Genomic DNA, 26,069 nt, shown 5'->3' with positions numbered 1-26,069 from the left:
TTGAATAGCATGAGAGCCCAAGACATAATACATATTCAATATTTTTCCTAATAAGCTTCTATGACCTAAATCAAATTTAATGATGGGAAAACTCAACAAATAGGGCAACTCAGCTAATTTCACTTATCAGCTGGTTAAAGCACAGTGTTAATGAAATGAGGTAATCATTTTGTATTTGAGTTGTTACTGCCTTTAAATGGGGGAAAAAAAAACCCATGAAACACAAAAACAACCGAATTTCTCTGTGGTAATCATGGCTCTCACCTCCACAAATTCATATTATTGGTCACCAAATGAGAAAAGCGTAAGTTAATGAAACTCACATTGCTAGAAAAATAATTTAGAGCCCAATTTATGGAAGAACACTTATCACATACCTTATAGACTGTGTAAATTAATGCAATTTGCCACTATTATGATATCGATCACCTTATATTATTGGCATGGGAGAATATTGTCTTTAACAAATGTGCTACAGAGAAATAAAACATCTACATTTATTTTTTGTTGCAGTAAATTTATACTCATTATTCTATACTCTCTTGCTCCATTACACTCATTGGTGTATCTTTGCAAAGTTAACAACTAGAGAGGTAAGGATGTGGTCTGGCACTGCTATAGTTTCTCACCACTGAAAAGAATGTTGACAATCTGGTACTTATAAATAAGTGAATATCTAAAGGATATAACTTTAAAAATGTGAACATATATTCCCCTGGCCAAAAGTAAAAGCAGGGCTTTACTGGCTCTGCTCACAGATAAGGACAGTACACTTAGAACTCCCCAATGAACTACTGATATGCGGGCACTTTGTTCAATGAGTTAATGAAGAAAACATAAAGCAGTAGAAAAACAAATGGCTTAAATTTGCATAAGTGAGTATATAAGTAGTATTTACTAGACTTTAATTACTTTGAATGAAAGGTCTGTGTTTTTATGAACACTACATATACCTTGCTTTTGTTGACAGTAAACCCAAATACATCCCTGAATGGTAAGATCATAATTTTGTTCAAAACATGGCTTTCATATAGATATCATGACTATTATGCACTAACAAACTGAGCTATTTGGCTAAAGATTTACAGAAAACAATCTTCTAAAGCAAGAATCATATCTGTTTTGTTTAGTGAAACAGCTTTATAACCAGTAGGTGCACAGTTAAGTACCCTAATGAATAAAATTTTTGAATACTTCCTGTGCATTAATATCTATAAGTCACAAGAGCTGGAAATACAAAGGTTTACAAGGTCCCTTCAAAGAACTTGTAGTCTAGGGAGAAAAGATAAAAGTAAACCAAAGGTTATAATAAAAATTGTTAAGTGTTAGAATTTAGGGAAAGAGAAAGTAGAAAAAGAAAGAAATTACTTTCACTGGGATGGGTCAAGCGTCAGAAGAGAATTAACTGATTAATAAATAAGGGAGAAAATACAGTATTTTGCTCACAAAATATAAATAATCCAATTACAACACTAGGTAATAAAATCAGGCAGACAATTTGACAGTTAAGACTTACCACAGGACTTTTGTACAGAATAAACAATATGTGATATTTCAAAGTATTAAAAATTAGAGATCATTACTGAACTAAATATTTTTAGTCTAACTACATTTCCATTTCCTTTTAAGTTCTTAAAATGCCAAAAACTACAGGTATTTAAATGTACTATTGTCACATTATAATTTAAAATGTAAAGTATTAGCTTTATTTCCAATAGGCATTAGTATAAAAAATTATAATCAACACTAAAGAAAGTTGAACTTTAAAAAATATAAAAACTATAATGTTCATCTTCATAAGCTAATATTCATCCCAATATTATAAAAATAAACTTCTCACCTTTCTTTAATGAGAAAAAGCCTTTTGAAAATTTTTTATATGGTATACATTGCTCTTTCAAGATTGTAAAAAGTTACACTAATTTCCAAAGTATTCAGCTTATAAAATCTCTTACACAAATAAGCATTATTGATTGGGCTTGAGAATTCAACACTTAATTTTTATAATAAGTACTCAACACTAATTTTTTACAAAAGCAACAAATGCAAAGAAAATAACCATGATTTACCTGCATAGGTTTGGTAAGCGGATCCATTCTAACTAAGTAAACTTCCAAGGTACGCTCTTTTTTCATGGGCAATGGAAGTGTCAAGTAACAAAAAGGATCGAATGTTACTGAAATCTTAGCACACTCAGGACAAACTAAAGTTGATTTGAAAAGGCCATGAAAAATATCTACTATGATAGAATCATTTCGTTTTAAATGGTTTTCCCAGGCTTCTTCAGCAACCACCTATAAGGATAATAGACACAAATTAGAACGAGGTATCACAAAATTATAGCAATGGTGACAATAAGATCATGAAATTTACCTTATCTGGCCTTCCATCTGCATCTTTTAATTGTATATATGGTTTTTTCCTAATTCTATTCAAATCCTCATGTAATCCATCTAGTAGGAAAGCTAATAGTTCTTGACAGTCTTGCTGCTGATATCCAGAGAACTGAGGTGCAAAACGTCCTACCTGTGTCTGTAAGAAAGGCAAAACCATAAAATCAGTTTTAGGAACAGGGTTGATTTTTAAAAATATGTACAATAGATTCTCATTATTCATGGATTCCACAGTTGTGAATTTGCCTACTTGCTAAAATTTGTTTGTAACCCCAAAATCAATTCATGGTCATTTGCGGATATGTTCAGTGTGGCAAAAAATTTGAGTCACTTGATATGCATGTTACCAACTGGGGTTGAACAAGGTGATGCTTCGCCTTCTTGTTTCAGCTCTCAATCTATAAACAACTGTCCTTTAGTAGTTTATTTAGTGTTACGTTTTTTCATATTTTTGTTTTGCTGTTAATTTCAGTATTTAAAATGGCCACTAAATGAAGTACTAGCCAGCTAGTGTTCCTAAATGCATGAAAGCTGTGATGTGCCTTATGAAGAAAAAGCATGTGTTAGATATGCTTTATTAAGACATGAGTTACAGTGCTGTTTCCTATGAGTTCAATGTTAACGACTCAACAACATATATTAAACAAGTTGTTTTTAAACAGAAACATATGCAAAACAAAGTTATAAACTGTCTGGTTCACGAAAATGTTGTGAACAAAGGCTTGGAGGAATCGCACCCTATATTTTCCCTAGGAGTAATGGTTCAGTATTTATTTCAGTGTTTGTAGCAGCTTCATGGAACATAACTACTGTGAATAATAAAAATTGTATACATGAACAGGAATACATAGGAATTATATTTTGTTTTGCATTCCTCAACAAAGCTTATATGGGACAAAATAGATCAACACATGAAATCTTTAATATATATAAATGTACTGATCTTTGTTTGATCATAGATTTCACTGTCATTAATTGTTGTTTCACTATTTGTCAAAGGATTTTCCAGATGTTCTCAATTCTTAGCTCTAGGTATTCCTATTGCCTCCTCCTGTAAATGTTTGATAGGTAGACAGTAAGAGGCAGGTTCTCATCCTTTTTTATTACCACATATAAATAATTATGTATCTGAAAGCATTTTAAAGATAAGTACTTTAAGTTCTCATTTAGTTTCTATGTGTAAAAGGAGGATGAATCTCATAGAGATAACCAATACTAATGTCCATGTTCAATTTTCCTAATCTTTGCATCACTAAGTATTTTTGAATGAGACTGAAGATAAATGTAATAGCATAAATCATCTTGTGAAAGAAAAAAGTCATATATATCAAGAACTTACTTACACATAATTTTAAGAGAGAACATCTACCAAAACGAAACCAAGTAGAAGGCTGGGTAAGGGCTGAGACATGGTTTGTCTAGACTACTGTGTCCAAAGTTCAGAATGTTAAGGAAGACAAATACAGAGGTATTTTGATTTGCTGGTTGTTTTTTAGTTTCTAAGAATTAGTATATAAAAAATTAGTTAATAAAAAATGTTGTCTAGTAGATGTTCTATATGAATGCCATTTAAATTACTTGTATAAATAATGACTTAAAACTGCTTATTCTCTTTATAAGTTTAAAATTTCTCAAAGTTTCACCTATATAATTAGGAAATTTTTTTAACAACCTGAAGTTAAATTTCAGCTATAAAGCTAAATTTCAGCTCAACTTTTATTTGAACAATAAATTAAATTCCTTGATAAGTAACAATTCACAAATGTGAATAGCCTTCAAAGTTTAAGAACCGTACTGAAAGTACATTTAATTTTTAGTGCTTGGTGTGCAGACTATTTTCATTTTGATAATTTTTCAAATTCATAATGACTCTCAAAATTAAATGAGTTCTTAGAGTGCAATGACATGCCCAAATTCAGTCTTTTACATTTATGCAGAATATTCATATAGGTTTTCCAGAGATGTACTGTATTCTAAAACAACTATGCAAACACTCATTGCTGTTTCGGTAGTCATTCTTGTACCATACCAGTGTTTTTCAACTTTTTTTTTTCATTATTCTCCTCATCCCAGATTTAGATGTTAAAAAAAAAAAAACAAAAAACTGATCAACTGTTTCATATCCCCCCCCACCTAAATTTTATACCACAGATATAGTGCATATCTTTTTATGTACTGTGTTTCTTTGGAGGGCCATAATCCATTTTAATAGCTACTCTTTTTCACTCCCCCATCCCCAAGAACCAATTTTTGTACCCTTGTAGGTGTCCTTGCTGAAATGCATTTATCACACTAACCTTAAAGGCTCTTGGGGTGACGTAGCTAAACTTTCCAGACCACATTTGCTTGATCAATTCAGCATAAGATTTAGCTATTTCACCTCTCATTCCTAGGGGATTGTCAAAATTCAGTTCTTCTTGATACTTATCATTGAGGAAATACTCAGTAAGTGGAGGTGTGTTGCTCAAACACTGCAAAGAATAAAATATATTTTCAAGTAAAAGTAACCATACTGCATTTTTCTTAAAACAAGTTAAAATGAAGAGAGAAACAAACTGATTTGCAATAACACATAGAGAACAATTTATATGATGGTTTCTTGCACTAATAACTGGTCAAATAAACACTCAAATGATGCACTCAACTATTCATTTCCCAAATTTCAAAATAATTACTTATAATAAATGAAAATGCTAATATCTGCTGCTGTAAAATCTGCATTAATTTTAACCACAGCAAACTACCTGGTAACTGGGAGAGAAGCTCAGTTTTCTTTCCTTCTTTTACTTGATTGGTAGAAATTATGGATTGTCTACTCATCCCAGGCACCTGCAAATTAGCCTGAGTAGGTAAAAACTGAGATAGAGTGCAAGCAAGAAATTAACTTAATAGAGGTATTTACTGCTTCCATTGTCAATTATTTATCATGAACAAGCAGCCTTTAAACCTTCTTTGGTCAACCATTTTTAGAAGAGACAGTACAGATTACTTGCGCCTGAGAAAAGTATACGAACTCTGGCTAAGTGTGTTCTCACTTCCAGCTTTTCTCTAATGTCATAAACGATGCAATTTTCCTTTATGGCAAAATAAAAACTATAAATAAGTTAATTTTTCACCTCTTTCCAATTCTGAATTAAATAGTCATATTTAAAATAAAATAGATGGCAGAAGTACAATTTTTCCAAAATATTTTATCTCAAGTTGGAATAATTTTAAGGTTATGATCCATATAATTTGACCTCAATACAAACCCAGTATTACATTATCAATTAGATGTCTAGAATATGCAATGACTAACACAGACTTATAGTCACATGGGTAAATTTTGCTGTTGTTGTAGCAAGATATTTTTGTTGGAATTAAGTGGCAAAGTGCTGCAAGGAAGCTAGTTGCTTGCATGGAAAATAGTAGAAACCCACTTCTATGAGAGCTTGGATTCACATAAATGGAAATCAAAGTTTTTTGAAGCTTGCTTATAGTCATTTGTATTAAGTTAGATAGGTTTGGTAGCTATGAAAGGTTCAGCCTGTTGAATTCATACAGATAACTTAGATACTATAAACTGTGACTATATACCATGCATTGTTTAGCTAAAATTCCCAAATAAGCATAGACAATGTTTACTTAGTTTTTAAAAATAATTATGGTACTCAATTTTGTGGTTTCAATTATAAAACAACATGTTTACTGAAGTAGTCAATAATATCTGTTTAGAAACTTTCTGTGTAATACAAATAGTATTATTTGTTATAAATTGCTAGTCTGGCCCCTACCTCAAGGCAAAAATTCCATGATATATAATATCATGGAATTTGTGATTATATTATTCTTAGGGAATGAAAATAATAAAAACAGCTAAAATGTTTGGAGTGAGCTATACAGGCCTTTAGAGTCATACACCTATTTTCAACAGTAGAACTTTTTATGTATGTGAGCAAGAAAAAGAGGGGTATGCTACAGTGTAGGAGGCAATTAAGAGAAAGGATGCTTCCCAAACTTTCTTCCTAACTCTTAGACCTCTCTCATAATCTCATACTCCTTTTGAGTTTCAGTTTCTCTTCTTTGTATTATATATCCTTTTAATTATAAACCTAGCAATAGAGGGAAGTCCAGGCAATTTAGAATACATCATTGCTACACAGGGGGTAAATGCTATCAGTTACTATCATCTGATTTAGTACAAAATAAGATCAACATTAAATAGTCAGGCAAAGGAGAGGTCAGATAGCAATTTCTAACAATTATCAATTGCTTTCCACTTCTTATAATTTGATCAGCTCAGGGTTATGCTAAGAATATAACATTCCATTATTGTCTGTTAATACAATTACATAAAGAACCTAATTTACAAATATCCCAAAAGAACCAAATTGCGAAAACCTGGGTAATTCTTAAACTTTGTTATTACTTAATTATTCACATGTACTCTTATCTTGGAAAGAGCTTACAGGTGTAACTGAAAATTTTTTTTTAGCTTTCCAATAGCATCCAGAGTGATCTCCCTAAAATGTACATTTCATCATGTTGCTTCCTTGCTATAAATCCTTTAACGGCTCTCCCTGCTTACAGATTAAAAACTCAAAATTCTCAGAACGCTCTGTCTTTTGCTTATCTATGCAGCTTCATCCATTTCTTTTCAACTGTTCCAGCTCTATTTAATAAGTCATTCATCCACAAATTCCCTCACTCTGAAAGTTTGCAACATTACTCCATCAACTTGAAAATGTACTTTTTTGCCTTACTAACTTCTATTAATCCATCAAGATTCTATAAATCCATCAAGATTCTCTGAGAAGCTTCCCTTAGATTTCCCTATCGTGTTTTCTCCTGTAAGTTTCCTTAATGCTTAGCGTTTACTTTTATTACAACACTTATTTGATAATATACTGTAACTTTTAGTTTGTTTTGTCAAACGGACTGAGACCTCCATGAAAGCAGGTACTAGGGTATTCTTATTTACATCTCCAGCACTGAGTGCTACGTCACCTGGCACTAAGCATGTGCACAATAAATGTATGCTTACTGAAAATATTTTTGCCTGTATTTAGTAAAGCATTTATCCTCTTTTTACTCTTTTCCCTTTTTTTTTTTTTCTTTTTTTTAAATAAGACAGGGTTTCACCATGTTGGTCAGGCTGGTCATGAACTCCTGAACTCAGGTGATCCACCCTCCTTGGCCTCCAAAGTGCTTGGATTACAGGTGTGAGCCACCACACCTGGCCCTTTTTATTCTTTTCCTTTAATGTTTGGCACAGACAGGTCAATAAATTTTTGTTGAATGAAATACTACTAAATGGAGGAAAAATATATTTGTAAAGAATAATCTCAAAAGTATCTTCAAGCTACCTAGGTACTAAACCAAAGGAAGGGAAGTACCTCTTAAAAATTTTTCTGCCCCATTGTCTGATTTTTCATTCAATTCACTATCTGCTTTGTAAATGATCCTCTGCTTTGATTTTTAAAAACTCCTTGAAACAGAGACCAGCATTTATTTTCACAGTGATACATGCTAGTTTCAAACTGACTATAATTCAATGTTAACAAATAACAACAAAACATAAATTATTTTAATGATAAGTAACTTGCCTGTGCTATCTGTGAAGATATCATAACCAATATTTAAATTCAAGCTATTATTAGTCCTAAGTGGGCCCAAACAAGCATTCTATTTGTTGAACATACGTTCTAACAAGCTATGCTTCCTAACAATTTGTACAAACACATATAAATACAGAAATTCAACAGTGAATATAATTGTTCTACTAATACACATATCATATTAGTTTAAAAACTAAGATGATGTCAGATGTTTCTTCCTCATCATAAAGGTACCATCCTTTCCACCTTCATCTTGAAAACACCATTAGGAGTCAATATGTTCTTTTTTTATTTTTCTTTTTTGAGATGGAGTCTCACTCTGTTACCCAGGCTGGAATGCAGTGGAATGATCTTGGCTCACTGCAACCTCTGCCTCCCGAGTTCAAGTGATTTCTCCTGCCTGAACCTCCCCAGCAGCTGGGATTACAGGCACCCATCACCACACCTGGCTAATTTCTGTATTTTTTGTAGAGATGGGATTTGACCATGTTGGCCAGGCTGGTCTCTAACTCCTGACCTCAGGTGATCTGCTTGCCTTGGCCTCTATAGCACTGGGATTACAGTCGTGATCCACTGCACTCGGCCATGAGTCAGTATGTTCTTAAAATAGTATAAAGACCAGTTAAAATATTGAAAGTTCTCATAATTTTTGGCAAATTTAAAGGCATAAATAGAAAAAAGATCAAACAATTAAAAATACTGCCATGCCCTATGTGATGTTATATCAGTATTCAATGCCATAATTCTGGCAGGAAAAAAAACACTAGTTTTTTTTTTTTTTTTTTTTGAGATGTAGTCTCACTCTGATATCCAGGCTAGAGTGCAGAGTGCAATGGCACGATCTTGGCTCACTGCAACCTCCACCTCCCAGATTCAAGAAATTCTCCTGCCTCAGGCTACTGAGTAGTTGGGATTACAGGCACGTGCCACCATGCCTGGCTAATTTTTATATTTTTAGGGGAGATGGGGTTTCATCATGTTGGCCAGGTTGGTCTCGAACTACTGACCTCAAGTGATCCACCTGCCTTGGCCCCCCACAGTGCTGGGATTACAGATGTAAGACACTGTGCCTGGCTGAAGCCAGTTTCTTAAAGTTCATTATAATGTAGTTTGATTAGTAATTACTTTATGCAATTCATTTTCACATGAGGCTATCTTAGAACATGAACAGTTCTGACAATTATAAGAAAACTAGTTACTTGGACTGGCTGCAATTAAATACAATGTTTTAATGAACAAAGATAATTTTCAGTCAACAATAATTCATTGTACATTAAAAATTGATTGAAACATGAAGGAAGGATAAATGCTTGAGGTGACTGATGCTTCATTTACCCTGATGTGATTATTATACATTGAATTCCTTTATCAAAATATCTCATGTACCTCCTAAAGGTATATACCTACTATGTACCCATAAAAACTAAAAACACATACAATTAAAAATATGTGATTTTTATTGGTTTAGTAACGAAAGTAATAGAGTTCTGAAGTATCTATCTCAAAGATTCTTCTACTATAAAAAAATCATTTTCCCATCAGATGGGACTATCCCAAAACAATTCTTTTCTTAAAGACATATATGCTTTAAAAGTCTTCCATATGCAGGTAGCGGAAGAACACTTCCCTTTTATCCTGTAAGATACTGAGTGTATTATAAAATCATAAATGTGTTGTGCCTATGTGAATATCTCTTACTCTCAATGCTTCCTAGACTGTTAAACAGAAGAAAATATCCTGCAACAGCCATGGTTGTTCTTAGTAAAAACTGAGAATATATATGAATGTATCATGAAAAACAAGAGACTATATATATCAACAGTATTAGTGAGTATGTTATTTTTGTGGCTACTTGTAAGTTTTGTGATATGTCTACCAGTCTCACGCCATTTGGAGCTATGCCTCTGTTAATTTATTAGAGTTCAACTGCCTGACATTGACAAATTCCAAAACTTCAGTGTTTCAGGAGAACTAGATCTTAAAATTTATTACTAACATAATAAGGTCCAAATATGAGGCAGTAAGACTAATCATAAAACACATTTCTTAAGCCACATTTTTGTTTATATCATAATGGTAACTAGAGTTGGTCCTAAAATTGGGCAGAATTTAAATATGTTAAAAATAAAGCAATAGCCAGACTAAAGAAAAAGACTTTGTACTAACAGTTCCAATTTTTAATGCAAAAGAGAAAAACTTATATTAACAAGTAAATCATCTGTTAACTAGGTTAAATATTTTTAAATGCTCCACTGTAAGTTATTAGTACACAAAATTGACAATAGCATTTGAAAATTTAAGAATTAAAAAACAAAATTTCCTATTTAGTATATGGTAGACTTTTGGAATTCACTAACCATGATATAATGACTGGTTGGAAAGTTTAGGACATGAGCTATTAGGAAAAGTTGATCCATGAGGAATGATAAGAATGTCTAGTGTATGTGCAAGACAATTATTTAGTGAGAAGTGACCGCTAAGTGGTTTTGTGGTTTCAAACTGGCTTTGTAGTTCTCTACTTGTGCCTTCATATGTATTTTATATGGGAAACTGCAAGTAATAAGAGTACTCTTGAATTTGAATTAGGAGTCTTAAGACATATTCCTTAGTTTAACATACTGAGACTACATGCACTCTTGTCCGTCTTAGAATATTCATCCCCTATAAGAAATTCCTATTTATTCTCTAACACTCACTTCAAAATCTCTTCTAAATGTTGTATCTTCCTCCGTGTATCAAGGAAGGCTTTCTCTGGGCTAACTTGATACCTTGAACTCAATTATACTGCACTTGAGAGCCGAGTCTATGTCTTACTCACCTTTGTACCACAAGGTCTATCACAATATCGGGCACACTCAATAAGGTATGTGGAATGAATGACAACTTGTATAGTAGAAAGATTAGAAGTAGTCATTAGAGAGACTTAGAGCAGTGAGAAAGAACTCGTCTAAAATGAGATCTGAATTGCACCCTGTTATAATCTGAATGCAGCCTAAAGTTCTCTAAGTTCAAAAATAAAAGTCCAAATATTGCCCAAAGAGGTTTTCCTAAAGAAGAAAAATAACCATTGTGACTTCCCCAACAACTATCAAGATAAATCTATAAGTAAAAGATATGCAAAAAAAATATATTTTGAAATATATTTTTATGAAGATCATTTCCCCTAAAACTTCAACTTGGATGCAGACATAAAAATTCTAAAAAGGAATTATTCTAAATAAACAAATGTCTCATCCAATGGACATTCTGTGATATGGTTCAATATATTCAGGCCATTAATTATACCTTGAAGAATTATTTATAAAATATTTGAATGGTTTATGCATTATTTATTAAACAATTAATTCTCTATTAAAAACTCTCTAATTATATATACCCTTCCTTAACCTAATATCTTAAAACTGGAATATTATGTGAAATATGATTTTCTTTTGTTATGTAATTACTTGGAAAGATGCAATGCATTGCACATAATTTTTCTTTATATAAACATGCACAAATTCTATTGCTCTTCCATTACTTCCAGGAAGTACTTCCACTAAGTATGTTCTGACTAATAAGCCTGATATTTCTAGAGTTCTCTGAAAAAATATAACTACTACATGGAAGAGTCTCAATTTTGTATTTTGCTAAATTTCTACGTAAGTTTTTTTGTAAATTGAAGTCAAATAATATTCTACTATATAACCAAATCTCAAGTCGTTGTCAACATATTTTAGGAAATGAATAATTAATAGCCATCCCAATAACTTGTAATGCATTTGGAATTTCCCCAGTACCTGGAAAATAGCCAAAGTAATCCCCTTCAAAAAGAGAAAGTTGTCTTTTGTAATGCTGAATATGAACCACTCCCTTTCTGTTCAGGTGCTCCAGAAGCCCAATTCTCAAGAGATCATGTATGCTCACTATTTTAGTAAACCGGTAACTAGAACAGGAAAGAAAACAAACTTAATTTTTGATTATCTAAAGCTTTTGAGATGCGTAACTCATTCTATGACTGATAAAAATGTAGTACCACTCACAACCCTTAAAAAAATAGCTATACCTTCTAACTGATCAATACTAAAAATTAAAAGCCCAATCTAAATAAAATAAGGGATTCATTCTTATTTTGTTATGATTTAAAAAATAAAACCTGAAGTAATCCATGGTTAAAGTCATCTTGGAATATCCTCAAACATTTTTTTTTCTTGGATTTTAAGGTTAAATGGAAAAGAATTTTCAGATTTGCCATGTCAATTGTTTTCTAACTTATCATGACAATATTATAAACATTCTGAAAAGGTACTGTATAATTCCAAAGCAATCTACTAATATTGGGATATTGGCTTTAGTTCTGTAATGCTACACAGAGTGGATAACATAGTAAAGTTTGAGGTAAACTTTTCCAATTAAAAACTACAAATATGGGCCTGTTTCTTAAGCAGATTTTAAAAATGATATATATTTTAAGTCACTTAATGTTCTTATTTTTGTTATAGTTTTTCTAAGAAAGGCAAATCTCATTAAAATTGAGAGATCAATTCTGAAGATCACATATCTTGTAAGTGCATGTACAACTACAGCTGTTTGACTTTATATCTCCATTTTTTCTTCAATTTTTAAAAAAGAACAAACTTAGGCAAGTAAAATAGAAATGGATATAATTTTCCTCTAATTTTTTAAAACTTTTAACTGTTTTTTTTTTCCTCCTGTCAGTGAAGAGAGAACTAGAATACTTAAAATATAAAAATGTTAAATAAAATAAAAGTAGTTTTAAAGGCAAGGTTTTTGAACTGAACAAGGATGTTGTCCTACCACTTGAATATATATCATTAATCTGGTCCCTATGCTTAAGACATGAATAAAATTAAACTTCATTTAAAGTCCCCACTGTTGTCCCTGCCTTCAAATTCTATGGTATTTCTTCTTCACACACTATTTGAATTAAATAAAGAATTATTATCAAAGTTCTAGGAAGTAAAAGTACTAGTACTGATGGGAAACATTTTGTTGGCTAACGAAGAAATGCCAATCCTTTTTTCCCCTCATCTATATAGGACCAAGGAAGGAAAATTGTAAGTTTGTCAAAAAGACTACCTATTACTTGCAGTGAGTAAATTCTGTAACTAGAGATGTCAATGTTAAAAAAGCCATGATTATGTGAAGACCATTAATTTTCATATTGAAAGTCAAAAAAATATGAATGGAGGATTCACTTATGACACAGATAAAAGTGAAAGTCTCTGTGATAATTATGTCACCAGCAAAAAGGCTATAAAATTAGGATAAGGTGTTTTAAAATAAGGTTTTGAAACTATTAATACTAGACTATGTCAGAAGTTTTGTCTGATTTTATTATTTTATTTTTAGTAACAGGCTATTCATGAATTTTAAAAATTTATATATTCACTTTATGGGAAGTATGCTAAAACCAAAACCAACATTAAGAAATGTTGGTGCAAGTTATATTTATTTTAAAGAATGGGGGCTTATGAATTTAATTTTAATATTAAATTATTTCCTACCCCATTAATAATTCAAAACTGGCTTACAATGAAATTTAAAATAATTAACTTTAAAAAGTTAATTTAAAAATTTAAAATGTTTAAAAAATTATTTTTCATAAATTCTTGCCTAAAGGCAAGCAAGACAAAGAATTTATGAAAAATGAATGGTTCTTTAGAATTTTGTCTGTGTTCAGTCCCTTGCACATAATATTCAGTAAAGAAACAATTTTGAATAAATGAGTATTAAGAATTGTGTGATTTTATTGATCTTAGTTCTTCTGCAAAGGCATAAAGGAAGGGACAGCGGAATTGTTTTTTAAGTTATTGATTTGTTACACTCTTTAGGAGAAATAAGCCATTTTTGTAATAAAAAAACTTTAATTGTTCAACAAATATTTATTAAGAGATCATTACTTCAAGAATCTCTGTAAGTATACAAATAATGCTCTAAAATATTTTTTTTCCACATAATTCACTGTGAAATATTTCAATGAACTATTTCCATGGTGGTGCTTATATGATCCATCAAGCTGTGATTAACATGCCAGCTCAATTCAAGTGTTATCAAATTGACTGCATTTGCAGGACCATATACAGTCCAAGAGTTATTATACATATATAGGTACCTCTCTGATCCTTCACTTGCAAGAAATATATATGATGTGCTATAATTCTTATTAAAATTACTGTGCTCTTTGGGAGTTTAGATAGCTCAGGTCAAATTCCAAATATTTCTGGTAAATAGTTTTTCTAATGCAGTGTTTCTCAAATCATGTGTATAAAAGGACTAATTTAAAAGAATTCTCAAATCACCACAGATTGGTACTTGTGTAAGATACAATAAAAATGAACCGCTAGAAAAATTAAAAACAAACAAAGAAGAAGTCTTGCTTGTTATTAAACTTGATATAAAATTACCCTATCAAATTGCTATAGAGAGTTTTGATCACTTACAATATCTGTGCTTACTTTATTGTTGACCAGAACTATCTTGTCCTACACATTGTAGGAAATACTGTTCTAATGTGCTTATGACTATCTGGCACTATACTAACAATGGGGATATAAAAGAAAACCAAAGGTAACCTCCGCTTTCACAATTCTCACCACATAATATGTATTTGTCCAGAAGAAATGGTAGAAGGGGGAAAGCGTGAAAAAGGCAAGTAGGGAAGCATTAACAGTATATACAAAGTTTAGAAACATAATAAATTCTAAGAATTGAAAGTAGTGTTGGCTAAAGAGGTGGACAGAATCCAGTTTGAATTTTATCCTTTAGGTGACAGGGCATAGGTTTGAAACACATCATAATCATGTTTGCTTTTTAAAACAATAAATTTGGAAGCAGTATATTCAATGGATTTGAAGAGGACAATAAAGGAACAGAGATGACACAGGCATATTTTGATAGTTCACAAAAAAGATGCTGAAGCACTGAAATTATGTGCTAGTAGGAGAGGAAAGGGGAAAATATGTCATATAGAATAAGTAAAATGAACAGGACTTGGGATAAGTCTTAGGTTTTTTACTTGGGTTACTGGATTATACCTAAGAAAGTGTAGAAAATAAAATAATCAAGATGTAAGCAGGCATCTTGAGTTTAAGCCACATGCAGTTTATCTTGACAGGGATGTCCATTTAACAGTTACACACTGGAGGGAAATTCAGAAGAGAGAATTATGGATGAGACAAATTTTGGATGTTAGTGTGTAAATGGATGTCAAATTCTCAAAGGTAAAGGGGCTACAAGGAACCCAGGAAACAAGAGGTCAAAGGTGACCTTATCAAAAGGAATTTCTATAGGGTGGTATGATAGTAACAGTAATGATAACAGTATTTAATATTTTTATATGCTTACATGTGCCAAGCACTTCTTAAGCACTTTATCTTCATTTTACAGATGAAGAAACCATGAAGTTTCTTATCCAAGGTCAGAATTAGGATTTGAATCCAGGCAGTCCAGTTCCAAAATCCCTCCTTTGACCTACCGTGCTAAGCAGCTGACAGACTGGTGAGATAAGGACTACTGAATGGGAGATGGAAAAGAAGGGGGAAAGCAAAGATCATCCTTTTCAAGGTCATCATCTCTCTCATTATCTATTTCCCATCTGAAAAAAAGACTTGACTATGTATACATGCTGAAAGGAAGAACGAAGGTGAAGAGGTGAGGTTAAAGTATAAAACAGAGAGGAAACAAGGGAACAAGTCTCAGGGAAGGTGAAAGAGGTTCCAGGAAGATGGTGGTATCATCACGATGGCAGATATATTTCTGGTATGGTATTACACGATGAGACTACTGTAAGTATAAAAGGAAGCTCACAGTATGTTTTATTCTACTGTTAATATTAAGGATTTCCTTACAAAAAACCAGTAACATTTTTGTCACAAATTTGTTTCATTTTTAAAAACACCTATTGGAAGCCTTCTCCTGGCAAAGTATAGAACATAGCACTTAGAAAAGCCCTGGAAATTATTCATAATGCCTCAATTATGGATCAAATATAGTATGTAACAGAAGCAGTATTATGTGCTATATACCAAATCTGGTATGTAATTGAGGAATTAAGAATAAGCATTATATATTGCTCAAAATATTTTGGTACTCCTTAGAGCGGGCAACGTGTGTGAAAAAGCATCAATAGCTGGCATATAAAAAAATTAAAAATCAGGTATCAGGAAAAAAAAATGGTTGGCATCTAAAGGATTCCAATATGTTTTTATTGAGTGTATGAACAATGTGTTTTTGCTGTAGCAAAAGAGATTTCTGATATAGGAATTTCTGAGGCAAAAAAAAAATGTAGAAACAAGTATAAGCTATAATGTTTTAATTTGTACTTCTGGTAATTCTCTGCTATTTTATGACCAAATGAACATATAAGTCATAATGTACAGTAATGTACTCTAACAAATGAAATAAAAATGTGACTCAAATTTCACCTTCTTAGTAAAGCCTCTTATGTTCCAATGACCCTTCTTTCTTTGCTTCCATGACATTTTGCTGATGACGTTTCCTATTATATAACACATCATATCTTACTTATTTAAATGTCTACCGCATTCACTGAAGCATGAACTTCTAGAGGACAAGTACTGTCTTTTAAAATTGTGTATACCAATGTCTAGAACGATGCTTGGCACATAGTAGAGACTTAATGGATGCTTGCTGAGTCAGCTAAATAAATTAGCTATTAAAAACAAGAAAACAAGTTCATTTGCTTTTTATTAATAACTCCTTTGCCTCTTTCTCTTTCCAACTCCAGATAAATCTAGGCATCTGTTTTATGTACCATGTAACTAAACACTGTTGGAAAAAATTTCAAGTGAATACATTTACACCATTCTAAATTGATGACCCCCAATATCAAATGAGAACTCAATACTGCTGAGCAATCTTCTTACCCTTTCACTCTTAGCTAATGATCTAGTCTTGTATTTTGGGGATAATGGAAGCCATCATAAAATCTAGACATTGCTTGCATCAATAATCCCTTCCTTTCCTTCTATTGCAAAAGAACTCTCTTTCCTCCATTCAAATGTATTGCAGGGCTTAGTTCTGCGGCATCTTTTTTAATAGATGCACACATTTAGACACAACCATTTCCATGATTTTAAATACCATCTACAACAGGCAGATTTTGATTTCCAGCCTAAGCCTCTGATCTATATTCCACACTAGAACATCCAACTATCTATTATCTATGATCTATCTGCTTGGATGTTTCACAGATATCATAAACTGAACATGCCTAAAATTAACTCATAATCTCCTCCCAACCCCAAATTTACTTCTCCTATGTTCTTCTTCCTACCACTACGGAATTTTATTAAATGGTTCCATCTATCATTATGATATATAAGCCAAAACCTGGAGAGACACTTGTTGTTATTCCCTTCACCTTTAATTAATTTGAGTGCCTTCTATATGCCAGACACTATTCCAGGCAATGGAGCTACAACAGTGACTAAAACAAAATCCCTGCACTCAAGGGAGAGAGGGAGCACAGGGTGAGGGTTGGGGGGTGGAGAGAGGGTGTCTGTGTTGGGAGTAGGGGAAGATACACAGATGAGCAAAAGACCCTAAAAGAAATAAAGCATGCCAGATGGTTATGAGTACTGTATGGAATGCGGGACAGTCATTGTTTTTTACAGGATGGCTGGGGAAGGATCTGACTGATATATGATAGAGACCTGACGGAAGTGAGAGAGCAAGGATATAAATATTTAGAGGAAGAACATTATGGGTATAGGAAACTGCAAGTTCAAAAGCCCTAAGGCAGGAACACTGACACGTTGAGAGGTCCAGGGAAGATGGAACAAGGTAAGCATGGAGGTAAGTGATATGAAGTAAGCTGGCAGGGGGCCAGATCCTACAGGGCCTTATACTCTGTTTTAAGGACTTTGGCTTTCATTGTGTGAAATGAGAAGGCATTTTGTGTCATCAGCTAAGCAACAGAAAATGACTTTTTTGAAACAGATTGCTGGCTGTTCTTTTAAGGACAGATTGTGGAAGGTAAGGATAGAAGCAAAGAAACCTGCTAGCAGATAAATGCCATAAAACAGGTAAGAAGATGGTAGCCTGAAACGTTTAGTGCCTTTGTAACACATTAAAATCTAAATTCTCCCTATATGATCTGGCTTTTGCCTACTCCATCAAACTCATTTTGTCTCACTCCCCTTCATACATTATTCCACGAACTACTCTTCTGGTTCCTCAAACTTGCCCTTCTTAGTGGCTTTACACATGGTTTTTGGTCCATCTAACTTCACCTGCCAAACTCAAACACATTCTTTGGTCAAAGCTCATGTTACTTTTGGTAAATGAGACACCCAGCCATAATTAGGTGCTCTCCAGGCTCCTGTTGGCACTCTACTTTCTCTTTTTATGATACTTATCAAAATGCATGATCAATTTAATATTTTTCTCCCTCATTAGACTGTAAACTCCTTGGAAAGAAACTGTTTTGTTCATCATGGTATAATTACTGCCTATGAGAGTGCAAGTCACCTAACAGACCTTCTCAATAAATATATGCTGAGTGAATGACTTCACAAGTCATTCATTACTTGAAAAAAATTACCCAGCTTGATCATCTACAATATTCTGAAAATAATCATATTCTGAAAATAATGCTCTGAATAACTTCTGGCTTTTGAAAATCAACTTTGTCATTGAAGGATGAAAAATATCCACTAGTGATACTCAAAAGGAGTACATGAATAGTTTTTAACACTTTGATCATCAAAGGAGTGTGTATATAACCTCCTAAGGAAACTGTTTTAAATGGCATAACATTAATGCTACTTAATGAGAGCTTCATGTGTTATGGGGGCCAATCTTTTGAACTAAACATAAAAATATTTTTAATAATTGTGCAACATGTGAATACACTTAGTGTCATCACACACTTAAAATGGTTAAAATGGCAAATTCTGTTATATTTTATCACACACGCACAAAACATAGCATTTCTTATAGGTTGATTGGCATAATTTTGAAAAAATACATTATCTCAAAATGTATTAAATAACAGCGCCTAATAACTTGCCTTAATGAATGGCAAATCAAACTTTCCTTGCCTCAACTTTCTCATTAGTGAAACAGAGATACTTATGCCCTAACTCACAGACTTCTGTGAAGAGAAAATTAAGAAAAAAACAATATAAAAAATAACCTGCATTATGCAAAGAAGGGTACTGCTATTAACAGAGGCTGCAGTTTCAATACAGGGCTGTTAATGTTTTAATATGGGTTTATGTGAGAACTAGTAATTGATTTAGATATTATATTAATTGAACAATGGTTTAAGTAACCAACTCACTGACCCTCTCCCTGCCCAAAATAGTATAGTTAATAAGTCACTGTAAAGGAGTAAATGATAATCTTTTAGGAAACATTTTGACATAAAAAAAATGAACTGCTTGATTTTAAGAGAAGTAAATGTGAAATTAGTTTTTTCCTTTCATTTTCTTGGGGGTAGAGAGCAAATCTATAGCTCCCATTATGGATTACAGATTCTTATGTTTTGCTTTTAATTACAAAAAAATCCTTGAAATAATTATAAAAATTGATACAAGATACTTCAGTCTTATTATATTAATAACTTTTGTTACAAGATATAGTAATTACAATACTATCTAGTAAGTATATTAGTAAATTGGTATTGGCCTTTCCTAGCCAGGATAGTGTAAAACCTTTCTGTATTTTAGAATTAAATGTAATAATTTATAATTCTTTAAAAGAACCTCTCTATTTCTCTAAGATCTGTACTATGTCAGTTTCCTATTACAGAATCAGGGACAGATGAAACACGTACAAATCTGCATTAATTCAGAAACAGAGGCACTAATCCTAGGGAATTTTGCTTATTAACTGAGAAATTAACAGTGACAAATCAAATCTCATGTCCGTATCCGAGATTAAGAAAGGCATGTTTTCATAAGAAATCATTATTAGCCAAGTGACACAAGTGCAGGGCATTCTTTTAGAGATACCATTTCTCCCCTACTTGTGAATACTAATTTTTTACAGAACTATACCATATATGCTCTCTCCCAAAATAATCTGTATAAGAATGTAGGTTCTTCTTTCCCACCTCTGTTCTCTCTTTCAAAAAGGAAGTGGTATTCTAGTCCAAAGGGCAAAGTAAAAACACTGCCATTCATATTGAGAAAAATGAATGGTTCTAATGCAAGTAAGGTTGTTTCGAGTTTTTTTTTTTTTTTTTTTTTTTTTGCTTTTATCAAAACGGATAGATGACCTGAGTTGTCATCTGATAGAGGATTAAACATATTTTTTGATGACAATTTACTATGTAATTTCTGGCACGTAACATGAAAGGAACTCACATAATTGAGTTTAATATCCTGGATTAGAATGAAAACCTTACCTAGAAAGTAGTAGTTTAAAATTTTTCATTAGCCAATTAGCCACATTCTCAGTTTATGAGAACAAATGCAAGATCCTAAACTATTTTTAAAAAAGTGTTCTGTGTTGCAGAAGTGAGGTTTTTTCTTTTACGATGGAAAGTATGGTAATTTAAATAAAATTAGAGGGTTTCGTGTTAAACTGGACTTCTGAGAAACTGAGTTCCAATAAATGCAAAAAGAGTCTCAAGGTGAGAGTAAGCTAGTTGAAGTAACATAACATAGAAAAAACAGCTTCAGAAATAACTTTTTCACTGTCTGGCAATGTAATGAAGATCTATCTAGTTTCTTAAAATGTTATTTCTGTGTAGTATTACTTATTCTCTTAAATTAAATCTTTAAAAAGTTTAAACTTTCTACTTAACATACTTCAAAATTCTTGAAATATGTTTTTCCTAATCAACAGATCACAGAAAAAAAAAAAAGCTGACCTTAAAAATACTTGAAATCCCAACTCATTTTATATATTATGACAGGAAAGGTAGTGTAACTCCATAAACTGTGATCTTGACCTGTATTAATACTTTTTTATGTGTTTCTTTCTTTTTTTTTTTTTTAAAACCAGACTTTGGCTTTCTAACTGTTCCTCAGAGTCCTAGAATTCCATGAGAAAGTTTTTGAGGCCATTGCGGAAAGTAAAGGAAAGCAGATGGAGTTCTGAGAACTTCACCCAACCAAAGCAATTTTACAATATCTATTTAAATACTGGGGATAATTAAACTTTCCATAATAACTTTAAAAAAAGGTTTTGATGCTAAACTACAAAACGTTTGAAAATCACAGTATCTTGACTATAAACTTCATAAGGTCAGGATATAAAGCTGTCCTTGGTATCTGCAGGGGATTGGTTGCAGGAACCCCCTCCCCACCTTGGGGATACCAAAATCCACAGATGCTCAAGTTATTGATATAAAATGGTGTTGTAGATAACCTACATACATCTTCCTATAAACTTTAAATCATCTCTAGATTTGTTATAATACCTAATAAAATGTAAATGCTATGTAAATAATTGTTACACTGCATTGTTTTAAAATTCACATTATTTTAAACTGTTATTTTAATTTTAATATTAGTTTTTGAGGCAGAGTTTCACTCTCCTCACCCAGGAGGGAGTGTAATGGCGCAATCTCAACTCATTGCAACCTCTGCCTCCCAGGTTCAAGTGATTCTCCTGTCTCAGCCTCCCAAGTAGCTGAGATTACAGGCGCCGGCCATCACACCCAGGCTAATTTTTGTATTTTTAGTAGAGATGGGGTTTTGCCACATATGCCAGGCTGGTCTCAAACTCCTGACGTCAGGTGATCCACCTGCCTCAGCCTCTCAAAGTGCTGGGATTATAGGCATGAGCCACCGCACCCGGACTAAATTGTTATAATGTTATTTTTTACTGTTTCTTTTTTGGAATATTTTTGATTCACAGTTGGTTGAATCCTTGAATGTAGAATCCACGTACAGAAGAATCGATTGTATGTCCCAAAATATCTCACATATGTGTGACATTCAATGTTGGCTTAATAAATTAAAGCTATATGGCAGTACCATATTGACCAGAAAAAGTCAATATTCATACAATTATATCAGAAAATCTTGAGTACCAATATCATTAAATAATAACAGCAATAATGTTAAATCACACTCAGATTGGTGCTGCTTAGTTTTTAATCATGGGAGGTCAAAAAATTCACTATCTCAAAGCTACTGATGGGCTAAGTATAACCCTCTTACACTAAAAAAGTATACTTTTTACACTCTTTTTTTTTCTTATCAGATGTCAATACTATACCACCTGATGTGCCGAAATGATCACTCAAATTTGGAGGATGCTGAATTAAGAGGTTACATTAAAATTCAAATTATCAGTAGGAATAATATTTGATAATATTTTCTAAAATTCATGACTTGTCTTCAATTTCAAATAAGTTATAGGGAAACTTGAAAAAAGCATAACTGAAGAAACAGTATCTGACAAAACCTATTTAAATAATCCATTCTATTAGTTATCTCTCATGTTTTAAATTTTTGGACCTATGAACTTACACGAGTTTTTGTGAAACAGAAGAGTAAACGCTACTGCTACCATTTTGTACTCTCTCTTACAGTCAATTTTCAGCTCGAGAGCTGACATCTTAATCAATTAAAAATCACATAAGTTTTAATAAAATAAAACTAAAGTCCTAGCTTTTCTAATTCTGGATGTGAACTAAATGCTAAAAGCAGTACAAATAAAAATTCATTTTTCCCTTCTCCAAATTGTCTGAAGAGTTTTATTTTAGATACAGTACAGTTTCCAACTAAATTAAGCTATAGAAATGAAATAATATCTACTGCTTAAAATACTCGTTGCTTTCAACACTATCCCCAACAAGCTACCAATGATCTTCTTCACAGAACTGGAAAAAACCACCTTAAGCTTCACATGGAAACAAAAGAGAGCGCACATAGCCAAGTCAATTCTAAGCAAAAAGAACAAAGTGGGAGGCCTCACACTGCCGGACTTCAAGCTATACTACAGTGCTACAGTAATCAAAACAGCATGGTACTGGTACCAAAACAGAGATATAGACCAATGGAACAGAACAGAGGCCTCGGAGGCAACACAACACATCTACAACCATCCAATCTTTGACAAGCCTGCCAAAAACAAGCAATGGGGAAAGGATTCCCTATTTAACAAATGGTGTGAGGAAAACTGGCTAGCCATGTGCAGAAAGTAGAAACTGGACCCCTTCCTGACACCTTACACTAAAATTAATTCCAGATGGATTAAAGACTTAAAACATAAGACCTAACACCATAAAAACCCTAGAAGAAAATCTAGGCAAAACCATTCAGGACATAGGCATAGGCAAGGACTTCATGACCAAAACACCAAAAGAATTGGCAACAAAAGCCAAAATAGACAAATGGGACATAATCAAACTCCACAGCTTCTGCACAGCAAAAGAAACAGTCATTAGAGTGAATCGGCAACCAATAGAATGGGAAACAATTTTTGCAGTCTACTCATCTGACAAAGGGCTGATATCCAGAATCTACAAAGAAGTAAAACAGATTTACAAGAAAAAAACAAACAAGCCCATTCAAAAGTGGGCGAAGGATATGAAAAGATACTTTACAAAAGAATACATACATGAGGCCAACAAACATGAAAAAATGCTCATCATCACTGCTCATTAGAGAAATGCAAATCAAAACTACATTGAGATACCATCTCATGCCAGTTAGAATGGCGATCATTAAAAAATCTGGAGATAACAGATGCTGGAGAGGATGTGGAGAAATAGGAACACTTTTACACTGTTGGTGGGACTGTAAATTAGTTCAACCATTGTGGAAGACAGTGTGGTGATTCCTCAAGGACCTAGAAATAGAAATTCCATTTGACCCAGCAATCCCATTACTGGGTATATATCCAAAGGATTATAAATCATTCTACTATAAGGACACATGCATACAAATGTTCATTGCAGCATTGTTTACAATAGCAAAGACCTGGAACCAACCCAAATACCCATTGATGATAGACCAGACAGGGAAAATGTGGCACCTATACACCATGGAATATTATGCAGCCATCAAAAACGATGAGTTTGTGTCCTTTGTAGGGATATGGATAAACCTGGAAACCATCATTCTCAACAAACTGACACAAGAACAGAAAATCAAACACTGCATGTTCTCACTCATAGGCGGGTGCTGAACAATGAGAACACATGGACACAGGGAGGGGAGAATCACACTGGGGTCTGTTGGGGGGAAATAGGGGAGGGACAGCAGGGGGTGGGAAGTTGGGAGAAATGCCAGATATAGGTGATGGGGAGGAAGGCAGCAAATCACACTGCCATGTGTGTACCTATGCAACAATCTTGCATATTCTTCACATGTACCCCAAAACCTAAAATGCAATTAAAAAAATATAATAAAATGAACAAAACTTAAAAAAAATACTCATTGCTAAAATTTTCATCAAAAAATTTTATGGCTGTTACTATAAAATCATAAACCATCATGCTTATGGCTATGTCGCAGATGAAATGGAACATGTGATGGTAAAACATATTAAGAGGGTCTGCATTAGAGGTATCAATTTATTCTAATAAAAGTTTTGAATAGAAGGAAAAATGAATAAAATGAAGATTCTCACACCTTAAATATAACATGCAAGAAAGCTAAACAGTGCCAAATCTAGCTCAACCTAGCTGGTTAGAAGATTCAATTTTAATACCTCTTTCTTAGAAACTGCAGTTAACCATTTTGATAACAGACATATCAAAGGCACAGAAAACTAGAATGTAGTATTGCTTTAGAAGGAATTTAGTCTGAATGCTGGCCCAAGCCTCCCACGAACGATTAGCATGAACACCAACTCTTGCTCTCTCTTGACAGACTCAAATTTGGAATCCCTATGCTGTTGAAATATTTTATTAATATTTATGAAAAAACACCAAGATTGGTTTTTCATACTAGAAAAAAAAACAAAACTCCAGGTGATATCAAGCCTTTGCAATCAAAGTAATTTTGGCAATTCAAGGATAAAGAGGTATACAAAAATTAATATGACTTGGTGATCTGAGAACAGCATTTTCTGGTACTGGTATAATCACAATTTATATAACACATGTTCCAGAGATAGTCCAACAGATATTGTAATCTGTCTGTCCCACTTCTATCTCTGAAAGCTTAGCACCCATGTACTTTACTTTGTTATTTAATAACTGTTAGGATAATAATACATTTTGGCTTTCCCCCCCATCTAGAAAAATAAAGATAAAAATTTAAATTATCTCTATGTTTAACTAGTGCTAGAATTCTTGAAAAACTATTTTGAATAAAGTAATTCACACTACAGTATGAGCAGGATTACTCACTCAAAGGAGATTTAAAGGAAGAATTTATTAACCTATCTGTTTAAGCAGACAGGCCACTTCCCAAGTGGTTCAACTCTAAAGCAAAATACCAGAAACTGACTATGCCCACTCGCTTTCTAAAAGGATGCTAACTCCTGGCCTATAGTATATGACAGATTCTAATTTCCAAGAATGCTATAAAGACAATGGTTAATTTAGGAAACAGCTGTATGAACGACGATGTACAAAAAGATTCACTTAGAATGCTGAATGGTGAAGAGTCATCCTTTTCTCAGATAGTGAGCAAGATGTCTAATAATGTCCTTATCAATCTATACCCTGCATTTAATCTATATCTTTGGAGGCTGCCTCCTGGGCATAGGAGATTAAGCAAAAAAATATAAATAGAGAATAAAAAAGTTTAGACTTTAAAAATTCAGAATTCACAAAAGAGACTGACCCATTTTTTAACTTAAAAAAAAAAGTTAAAATTCAAATATCAAAAACGGCTTGCCATTATTCTGAGCTTTTATAAACATATACATCTATAAAAGGGGAATAACCAGCCCAAATCTTATACACAGTAACAGTGATATTAAAAAATATATCTCTGCCATTACTTCAGAATCACTCAAAGACATAAATATTTAACAAGTTAAGTTGAAAGAGGATATAGACTAGAGCAGAAAGAAAAGAGAAGCTCCAAGGAAAGAAAAAGGGGGTTGGGGGTCGGGGGTGGGGAAAGGCAGTGATCTCTTATATCCCCAAATCAAAAGACCTTTAAGGGAAAGTGATTTGTTAAAATATGTATACAAA

At 32.9% G+C, this 26,069-nt stretch overlaps 1 protein-coding gene across 8 annotated transcripts in view; it reads right to left on the bottom strand.

Annotated features, from left to right (window-relative positions):
• USP15 (ubiquitin specific peptidase 15) overlaps window positions 1-26,069 on the bottom strand; it is a 146,410-nt gene that overhangs the window by 20,527 nt on the left and 99,814 nt on the right. For 5 of the 8 annotated variants that reach the window (XR_001819555.2, XM_017510182.2, XM_017510183.2 and 2 more), the window contains 3 exons: window positions 4,691-4,864; window positions 2,374-2,532; window positions 2,070-2,294 (listed from right to left, as the gene is read on the bottom strand). Coding sequence is in view for 6 of the 8 variants with exons in the window: in XM_017510182.2 (XP_017365671.1) it covers window positions 2,070-2,294; window positions 2,374-2,532; window positions 4,691-4,864 (558 nt within the window). In the remaining 2 variants the exon portion in view is untranslated. Of the gene's footprint in view, window positions 1-2,069; window positions 2,295-2,373; window positions 2,533-4,690; window positions 4,865-5,137; window positions 7,477-11,769; window positions 11,916-26,069 lie in introns of those variants that run through there. The other 3 variants (XR_005197127.1, XM_037731945.1, XM_037731946.1) reach the window with 2 other exon arrangements.

The sequence above is a fragment of the Cebus imitator genome, unplaced genomic scaffold (genome assembly GCF_001604975.1).
Source record: "Cebus imitator isolate Cc_AM_T3 unplaced genomic scaffold, Cebus_imitator-1.0 Scaffold433, whole genome shotgun sequence".
Classification (NCBI taxonomy): Eukaryota; Metazoa; Chordata; class Mammalia; order Primates; family Cebidae; genus Cebus; species Cebus imitator.
This window is presented reverse-complemented; position numbering and strand designations above follow the sequence as displayed.